This window comes from Dinoponera quadriceps, unplaced genomic scaffold, assembly GCF_001313825.1.
Source record: "Dinoponera quadriceps isolate SergipeBrazil2010 unplaced genomic scaffold, ASM131382v1 scaffold6073, whole genome shotgun sequence".
NCBI classification, from domain to species: Eukaryota; Metazoa; Arthropoda; class Insecta; order Hymenoptera; family Formicidae; genus Dinoponera; species Dinoponera quadriceps.
In genome coordinates, this window is record NW_014561846.1 from 64811 (window position 1) to 74658 (window position 9848).

At 32.7% G+C, this 9848-nt stretch overlaps 3 protein-coding genes across 3 annotated transcripts; 1 reads left to right on the top strand and 2 right to left on the bottom strand.

The window, feature by feature from the left end:
- Positions 1-1377: 1377 nt before the first annotated feature.
- Positions 1378-2103, bottom strand: LOC106751030 (thioredoxin). Its single transcript, XM_014631773.1, has one exon. It carries the CDS (start codon positions 2083-2085, stop codon positions 1657-1659), a length of 429 nt encoding a protein of 142 aa, XP_014487259.1. The 5' UTR covers positions 2086-2103; the 3' UTR covers positions 1378-1656.
- Positions 2104-2132: 29 nt separating this feature from the next.
- On the bottom strand, positions 2133-3245 carry LOC106751031. Its single transcript, XM_014631774.1, has 3 exons — positions 2839-3245; positions 2401-2550; positions 2133-2224 (listed from the first exon to the last, which is right to left on the bottom strand). The coding sequence occupies exons 1-2, from the start codon at positions 3037-3039 to the stop codon at positions 2410-2412; spliced, it is 342 nt and encodes a 113-aa protein (XP_014487260.1). The 5' UTR covers positions 3040-3245; the 3' UTR covers positions 2133-2224; positions 2401-2409.
- A 3428-nt stretch (positions 3246-6673) lies between these two features.
- Positions 6674-9828, top strand: LOC106751025 (odorant receptor 49b-like). Its single transcript, XM_014631769.1, has 6 exons — positions 6674-6970; positions 7053-7462; positions 8018-8117; positions 8224-8325; positions 8403-8561; positions 8964-9828. Exons 1-6 carry the CDS (start codon positions 6674-6676, stop codon positions 9033-9035), a joined length of 1140 nt encoding a protein of 379 aa, XP_014487255.1. The 3' UTR covers positions 9036-9828.
- Positions 9829-9848: the final 20 nt, after the last annotated feature.

The following is a 9848-nucleotide window of genomic DNA, read 5'->3' on the forward strand; positions in this document are numbered from 1 at the left end:
ATATGTGTAGATTATATTAAATAATAAGGAACGCAGGGTTACTTGCAAAAATTGTCAAATCCGTTGGCTTGTTCGCCGTCATCGTCAAGAAACGATATATTTAGCAAGCAGAAGAAAGAGAAAGAGGAAGGAAAAGTTGTTTTGCAAGTGACCACGGAATCACAGCATTGCCTTATCGTGGTGTCTTAAAAAACACCTGACTGATGATGAAAAAGATTATAGCTAGTCTTTTAATTGTTGGTACACACACACTTACGTATTGCTTGCTGCCGAAAGTTACGGGAGGTGCTCTTTCACCAGAGAATTTACGTGGAGTTAATAATCTTTATTATATCTCTGGCCTACTATTATCTTTAATGGACAGTACTTTCATACACTGATTGTACACAATTGTTTTACGATAAAAAATAAATGAGAAACTGAAACCTGATTAGATAACTAGTTTTTATCTCGCCTCTTATATCGCTATAAAAGATACGCAATTTACGTCGTGTAAATCTAAAAAATACTAAGACGTAACTATATTCTCTCTAGCCTCTTGATTAACTGACTGAAATTATTATATACACCTGGTATAATTTAACATTGCGCAAATTAAGTATCGTGTGCATATTTTATTATATTATAAATCTCTCTCTTTTAAATAAAATTAATCTATATCAATGAAATATGCATGTATGTACATGTATGAAACATATTTTAAGAATATATATCGCAATATGCGCATATAGGAACGCAATTACACATTCGAATCAATTGGTAAAATTCGTTATTATCTTTGCACATCGTTCGTTATCGGTCTTATTCGTAAAGTGATACAATAAATTCACGTATACTATGTGAAATATATAAATATCAAGTAAAAATACCGCAATATGGGAAATGGTGGAAAAAAATCGTGTCTAAAAAGATGTATATCACAACTACTTCGTACGATTACTGGCCCTATAGTAGTAGAATCACGTTATATCTTTCGAAAATCCTACAGCAAAACTACAAGTGCACTAATCTTTTTGGTCAATTCAATAATATAGGCTGGTGAACAAGTTTCGCATTATCGAGTTTCTAAATAGAGAAGTACAAATTTTTCATTACATTATAGCCCAGACATCAGACTTGTAAAGATTAACACATGTATATATTAATACATATATATTATGTATATGCTTGTGTGTGTGTGTGTGTGTGTGTGTGTGTGTGTGTGTGTGTGTGTGTGTGTGTGTGTAATATATATATATAGATTTCTTGCTCAGACGAAGCAACTCAAAATATCATATTTTCTTTACAAATTGACAGATAAGGCGTCAAACTATACTTACTTGGACGAAGTGGCTAGGTTTATTACATTTTTTTAATCTATATATATATATATATATATATATATATATTGTAATAAGTGATCGTTGTATCACTATAAAACGTAAATATATTGAAAAGGTTGACCAGCAACGCTTATCTTGGTACGATTAGATAAAAGGAAGGCCTTAGGAGGAAAGAGAGCTTCTTGCTCAGACGAAGCAACTCAAAATATCATATTTTCTCTACAAATTGACAGATAAGGCGTCAAACTATACTTACTTGGACGAAGTGGCTAGGTTTATTACATTTTTTTAATCTATATATATGAAAATATACTAAAAGAATACTAAGAGATAATTACATCTTTGTGTTCTCACTTTCTGTATCTATTGGTCCTCCGTGCGTCAACTTCTGTATTAGATTCTCTATCATTTCATTGTCGACTAAACCAATAAATTTGTCTACAACTAGGCCATTCGAGATTGCTATAACTGCAGGTACAGCTTTTACTTCAAAGACGTGTACTAGTTCAGGATTCTCTTCCACATTGATGATAGCTAGATCTAACTTTTCCATAGGTTCTATGAGCTCTATCAATTTGGGTGTCAATATTCTGCATGGATCGCACCATTCTGCATGAAAATTAACTATAACTGGCACTGTGCCATTCATCACTTTATTCACAAATTCATTGTTATTATTTATCTCGTATCTTTTATTGTTTTGACGAAATAATGAGATACGTCTCACCACAGACGGCATGCAATTTCTGATACTGCACAGCATCCTTGCTATTTTTATATTATTGGCAATATAGTCAGGACATCAACAGCAATGTGTGTGCAAAAAGACTGATGTCACATCTATAAATTAACTATATCTGCAAACATTGAATATCTTCACATTTGCTGCTCTACAAAAGCACCTGTAAAAAGTAGAAATTAAGAAGCTTTAAAAATGAGCTCTTTAATTGTGTGAAACAATAATATGATATCATTATGTTGAACATATACAACATTATATACATGCAGCTTCTACATATTTTGATATATATAAATCTTGATATTATAACAAGAGAAATGTTTTGTATTAAAAACATACCAGAGAAATCTAGTAAACCCAATTGGATATCCTGACTGGTCTGACAGTTTCCACCAATCCAAATTTGATATATCCCGTAAGACCAATTATAGATGAAATAAGTAATAAAATAAGGAGTATTATACGCCAGACGAAAAGTCGATCGTATACCTACAAAAATATTCATCTGTTAGTTTATTCTACGTGCTGCATGTAAGTTGGTACTAGTGTATGTGTAGGCAGAAATACAATTATAACATTGTTGACACATAAATACTTCTTTCAACGTTAAAATTACATTCCTACTTGTGGTAAATCATGTGTCAATTACACTGTATAGCAATTGTTTTTCAATAAACTTACAAAGTAATAGTACCAAGTAATTCACATTTCATTTGACCACTACGTTATAATTCGAATTTATGTCATTATTCAATTGACCGTAATTGTAAGATTTACCTTATTCTCCGTAGCAGCGGGCTTCTCCGATGCGCGCGGTACACTAATCAAAATAATCGTCAGCACGCTCACGAGCAATATAGCGATAGCGCCGACTTTCTTCTCGATGCGCAAAGATATCAAAAATATCAGCGCAGCTAATACCCACAAGCCAAGGATGATAAATAATCCTATGCCAACGCCGAATATCAAAGTAGTCATTCCTCCGGAAGTAAATCTTAAAATAATACGGAGATTGTTCGATAACGATCAGACGCATGCAGTTTCTTCCATTCCCGTCGGAGTCGCGTTGAGTCATACTACTTAAAAATATAAATATAAAAAAAACACAAATGAAAAAGTCATTTAGCTAACTATTGAATTGTATAATTGAAAAATAAAATGCGTCTGATACATCGTTGAGTCGTATCGTGCTTGAAAATAAAAAGCACAGTGATGGACAGAAAGGCACTTTTCATGAGTTTCGCAACGCATCTCGTAACCAATGGAGGAGAATGCGTCTCTAGAGAATAGCTCAAAAATAAACTCTCTGATTGGACACGGGATGCGTTCCGAAATTTATCCAAAAAAGAAAATGTATGGTTGGTGTATTGAACTATATGACAAACTAGAAGGAGGAGAATGTAGTTGTTCTTTTTAGCTAAACTGACTACATTAGTTCCAGAGCCTTGAAGCGTATAAAGTGTATGTACGAGAGATTTTCATGCTACAGGTGCATTAACATTTTTTAAACTAGTGCAGCTAGTTTAGCTAAAAAGAACAGACCAAATAGTCCGCGGATTTGGATGCGTTCCACTGTACGCTCGGAGTGTTAAGGCGGAACGATATCGAAATATATTATGATATATGTAATACTACTATATAGCTAACGAAGCTTTGAACGGGACCGCAGCACTGCGGTACGGATAAAACTAGTCTGTCTTTATCACTGTTCAATTTGTTGTAAAGCGCATGCGTGACATTTGTCTTTCCACTATGGTCGATTTGACCTGACGCTATATCGAAAATTGACCACGTAAATTTTGTAAGCTTATGTTCACCATCTGTATAATACGAAGACTGTCGCGATAATAGAAATATTCATTTTTCTTATTAATTATCGGTTCCTTTAATAAATCTATTCTGTCGCGACGCATTTAACGATTATAGAACGCTTCTCCCACTCTTTCCTACACGGCCATTTCAGTTATATATATATATATATATCATATAAGTAGATGTTAAAAAGGAAATAAAATGGACAAAATGATTTTATCGAAAAGAAATCAATGCTGAAATCTGAAAAATAACTAACAGGATTTGTTTACCAGTGTTGAACAGAATGTTGCTACGTTCTGCTTTTGATGTAATGTCATGTTTTTACAGTTCTTCACCGCCACAGGGTAGACTGAAGTGATCACAGGGTGAATCGAATGAACAAAAGCTTTGAGACAGTTGTCGTGTTTTCTTCCAAACAAGTGCGGAGAAAGTATATAACTGGCAAGACAAAACAGTTTGTTTGAATAGAACTGGCAAGATAAAACAGTTCGTTTGAAACAAAAAACTGTGAAACAAGTCCCGAAACTTGTATTGATCCGATTCACTCTGGCGAGAAGTCCGAATGATCCGCCTGTCTTACTGTTCATCTTTGTACAATAAAAATTCTATTACCGCTACAATTCTATGGCAGTCTCTTTACATCTTATACTGCGCATTTTATAATATAAAAACTCTTTTCCTCAAGATTATAACTTACGAACAATATATGGATAGGGAGAGTACCGATATCACTCAAATTACTGAGTGTAACTTTAAAGAATAAAGTATATTCTATATCGTAGCAAAATATTTTCATTCTTGCCTATCTTCAGTAGAATATGTTTCATATTACTCTATGCATACTTCATCGTCTCTTTTTTAGCGCTACGTAGTAATCGAGCGTAAATACATAACATCGCAACGCGCCGTAATTTACCGATGCATATCTCGTGCGGAAGAAAAGAAGGAGAAATACATATGCGCATACATTTGTATTTTTCTTACCACGCGTCCCTTTATCGTATCCTCTCATTGGATGATATCAATTTTGTAAAATGGATATATGCAACATTTATGGCCGGAAAGTTAAGGCTAAAGAAGGTAATAGCCGGTGTAAAGTTAAGTCTGCTTCCCGCTTGGGGTTGGCTGTTGTCAAATATAATTTACGGTGTCTTGTATCGATACATAAATATTATTCTGGCGATGGGCTTGATGGCGCCTTTAATCTACTCTATTACGAAATACGGCGATCCTATTCATTTAGCAAAAGTGATAATGTTTATATGCAGCAGCTGTCATTTGGAACTGTGTCTTTCAAACAATCAATTATCGCAGTATACAAGTAAATTTATACCGACATATTTGAAAATCCAGATACGAATTATCAAGTCGAAATATCAGGAATTTATTATCACGATAGTAAATTCTTGTATAAATCACAATAGAATTGTTATACATAATCAAAAATTATCCTGACGCAAAAGATTTAAATAATTGAATTAAAATGGCATTTATTCTCGTCTGTTCCGGTATCTTTCAACTATGCTCTCCTATTTCACAACATTACGAGTAATATTGAGCGGTGATGAAAATTAATAAAAAATATAAATAGAAATGTTGCATGTGGTTAATTTAGTTGAATACACTGTTCAAGAAAATTAATAATGCTTGAATATGGAGAGAACATCTGTGTAGATGTATAAATAAATTATTCAAAAGTTCTGAATCTACTTTCTAAAAATATAAATTTCTCACTTACCAATATATATTTTTTCTATAAGGTATTCATAACATATGGTCTGTATATATAGGTGAAAAATTATATATGAAAGCATTTGACAACTATCAACCAGTCAATCGACAAGTTGAGAATGTTAGTAAAACTGACGTTACATGATAAAGAACATAGAAAACCATTGATCAATTAAAATTCGTTAAACAGAGATAGAAATTCAACCCGTCACTCTTTTTTACTACATAGGCGCTGGCAGTTTACATTCCAGTAATAATGTCATTTAATGTCATATATGAGTCAGTACCATAAGTTCTCACAGATAAAGTTTTCACGAAGAAAGATTCTACATATTATAATGAATTACTAAAACTCCTATTTTCATAGTCGATATACTGTTACATTTGTTACATTCATATTTAATCGAAGAAAATGTAATAAGAATTTAGTTTCAAAAAATTAAAATCAATGTCTAAAATAATTTAATTGAAACTTCTGTGGCAAAACTGTCAATATATTCTGCATCGAATAAACTTACACTGCACCCAGAAGTTAAAAAAGTAACTTCCACTCATCTTTACAATGCCTCAATTGATGATGGAATATTTTATTATCCGATGTATACCTTCTGAAACGATAATTTAACAATTGTGAAATGAGAGAATATCAGCTGAATTATTCATCTTCCTTGCTATTTGATTTCAATCTATAGGCTATACGCAGCAATGAATATTTTATATCATAGACTGTGTTTCATTTTACTTCAACGGATGTTTTATACTTCAGTACAATTGCAAAGGCATATATTAATTTAATTCGTCATAACGCATGCTACTTCTTCAATGCACTTTTTCAATTTCGTACCAATGATAAATAGTACAACAAGTATTAACCCTAGAGTCCTCGAACTTTCATTTTCATCGTATTATTTTGCAAGAATATTACTTGGACTATATTTCCTCGAATGTCGCTTCTTAAGTAAAAAACTGTATTGCATCCAATCCATGATATTTCGCCGCAAATTCTTATATCGTCGATTGTTCGAAATAAACAATACTTATCTATGGTACACGTTAGTTCCGCATAATGCAAGAAAAAGTAACGCTAAAAAAAGTGATCGCCGTCGTGAAGTTGAGTGTGTTCGTTATATGGTTTTGGCCGTTGCCGCAGAATTCCAGCAAACGCAAGCTATTGTGCATGAAGTTGTATCAGTTCGTCTCTATGATACTGACTATAGCTGTGATAGCGTCGATGTTGTATGCTCTGGTGAAGAATTTAAAAGAAGATCTTAATCTCGTTATAAAATCAGCTCTAGGTCTGTTCCCGAGCAGTCACGTTATTTGGAACATTTGGTGTCACATATTTATTTATCAACGTTTACAAGTAACTGACATTGTTTTTTAAGGATGAAGTTTATCCTCTCTATCACTTTTACACAGTCGTTATTTATTCATGAATATTGCAGTGCGTCACTTTCGAAATGGAGAGTTTTTGCGCGTTGATCGAGCCTCACGAAGAAGTGATTTTACAACGAAAATATATCAATAAATGTGCCAGCTTTTACGGATTTTGCATAGCTTCGTATTACATGACTCTTTTCGCTCTCTTCGTGGGACCTTTTGTGCTGGATCAGCCACTCCCAGCACCAGCCGATTTTCCGTTTGACGCGTCCCATCAACCGCTGAGGACTATTACATATCTGCATCAAATTGTTGTGGGCTTGCAAATAGCTGCGCATTTGTCTATAAACGCTTTCATGGCACTGTTACTCTGGGTGGTATCAGCGAGGTTCAGATTGCTGACCGAGGACATACGGGAAATCGCGAATACTTACGATTTCGTTAAGTGCATCGAGAAACATCAACACTTACTTAAGTATGATATATCGTCGTTCTTTATAATAAAGCAAAGATGATTAGTTGAAAATATTACATTTGCGTACAATCTATATTTTTGGTAAGAAAGATTGATATCTGTGGATAGGTAGCATCGGTCGTTGTGAAAGAAAATTTCCTGCGAATGTGTTTCATCCTAAACAGTTACAAAGATAAAACTGACTAAGAATATAGCATTTTTATTTACTACATATTTATTTCTTCCGATACCATGCCAGTAGGTGCAACATTTCATCAGTTTTCAGAATCACGTATACATATACATCAAATTTTTCGCACAGTGTCACATCATATTAGAAATGTCATCATTTACAAAAACGATATTTTTAATCTTTTATTGTTTTCACATATGCATAGGCGTTTCCTATGTTTCCGTCCTACTGATAGAAACTTAATTTATCGTAATAACGCAGTTTGTCGGGAAGTCTTACAAAGCATTCAACTAACGTTTTACAGTACGTCTAGATAACTACAACCTCGTGAATGACGGCATATATGTGAAACGAAACACCCATTATGAAATATGATGTTTTAGATACGCAAGGGAAGTTGCTTATACAGTTCGCCCCTTTGCATTGGGAACTGTGTTTTTCAGTACTGTCTCGTTAATAGTATTCGGTCTTATTCTCATTACAGTAAGTATAATTCTATCGACACCCTGACGCTGTTCTATATCGAGAAAAAAAAGAGAACATTATGATTACGATATAATTTTGTATCACGTATGTGTGCTCCAAACAGGGAGCATCATTACCATTGAAGATTCAATTTATCTTCTTAGCCTTCAGCGCATTATCAGAAGTATTTATGTATGCATGGCCTGCCGAACATTTAATCCATATAGTAAGTCCATTATTCGCAAGAAATGACATTACTACGTTTCGTAATATAATGCCTTTGTTTCGTGGTATCTTCTGTAGAGCAGTGACGTGGCACATGCAGCCTTTGAGACAAACTGGTACGATGGATCGAATAATCTTCGGAAGAACTTACAAATGATTATACTAAGAAGCCAAAAACCAATAGTTGTTGCGTTGCCATGCGGTCTACCTTCGTTATCTTTACGTTATTACGCATCGGTGAGACAGTGACTTCAATCATTGCTAAGATTCCTCGATAATTTGCAAATATGTGCGTTATTTTACGTTAATCCCTTTAAGGCCAGAGAAATTTTTTTGATTTGGAAACTTTTTACGCATATAAATTCTCTCTTCCTTCCAAAACTATTTTAAAATCTTGAGGAAAAGTTATAAAAATCATCAAACAGAGATGATAAATAAAATGTTTTTCTTTAGGTCTCTCATTATTAGTTGTGATGGTTGAGCACATAGTGATTCATATAAGAGATACAACCAAGACTGTTGGAACTTAAAGGGTTGGAACTGAAATAAAAGTACACATAATAATAATGATATAATAACTACACAAACACACATATTTTATTGAGAAAAATATATGTTTTGATATCATAAATATTTCAGTACCTGTCAACTATATTCTCCTATTTTACAACAATGCGAATAATGTTCGAAGAGCAAAGCAATGAAATATAAACAGGATGGCTTAGTTTGGACGAGTTTTGATAAAGAATATCTCTGCTTTCTGTATTATATAAATTATTAAATTGTTATTGGTAATTTATATTAGACTTATCTAAATTAAATATTACTTTTAAAATATGTAATATTCATAATATGATAAAGTATATACGTGTATCTCACTAGCATTGTGTGACTTCTTAACGAATTCCGTTAAACTTTAACGGTTAAGCTGGTCATCGGCGAAATGGTCCTTAATATGCAGTTTTATCAAAACAACTTATATAACCGCAATATTTATTTTATTTCAAACACAATGTATGTTAAAATCATATTGTCACTGTAACAGTTTAAGTTTTAATAATAGAAATTGAAGTTCAACTAATGTCTTGTATCATTTTATATGACGTTTTCAGAAATAAATATAGAATCAATTAAAACACAATGATTAAACACAATTATTTGTTATAAGGACAGTCATGACGAAACGAACAAATCTTCAATGGAAAGAGATATTTTCCAATTGTTCACAAAATTTTCCAATTTTGTTTTTAATATACTTTATAAATATTAGCGAGATGTATAAATGCAAGTAATGTAAACATGGTGATATTACTATCGCTTGAAATACCACACATTACTTTGTCATGATCACTATAACAAAAAGTTAGTATATTATAATTTTCTTTTTTTCTTAGTTTGCTTAATTTAGATGCTTAATTTAGTTTTATTTATAATCTATTCTTATAATAGATCCTATGATATCACTTATACAATTAAAATTGACACACGTAAAAATAAATTAAAGATAAGTAATAAAAATGCTGT

What these genes read in the sequence shown, in the direction of transcription:
- LOC106751025 (XM_014631769.1), top strand. Translation starts at nt 6,674, where the DNA reads ATGCAAGAAAAAGTAACGCTAAAAAAAGTGATCGCCGTCGTGAAGTTG. An exon ending in TTATTTATCAACGTTTACAA is followed by an intron (nt 6,971 to 7,052) that starts GTAACTGACATT and finishes TGAATATTGCAG; the next exon opens with TGCGTCACTTTCGAAATGGA. An exon ending in TCGGTCTTATTCTCATTACA is followed by an intron (nt 8,118 to 8,223) that starts GTAAGTATAATT and finishes TGCTCCAAACAG; the next exon opens with GGAGCATCATTACCATTGAA.
- LOC106751031 (XM_014631774.1), bottom strand. Translation starts at nt 3,039, where the DNA reads ATGACTACTTTGATATTCGGCGTTGGCATAGGATTATTTATCATCCTT. An exon ending in CCGCTGCTACGGAGAATAAG is followed by an intron (nt 2,551 to 2,838) that starts GTAAATCTTACA and finishes ATATTTTTGTAG; the next exon opens with GTATACGATCGACTTTTCGT.
- LOC106751030 (XM_014631773.1), bottom strand. Translation starts at nt 2,085, where the DNA reads ATGCTGTGCAGTATCAGAAATTGCATGCCGTCTGTGGTGAGACGTATC.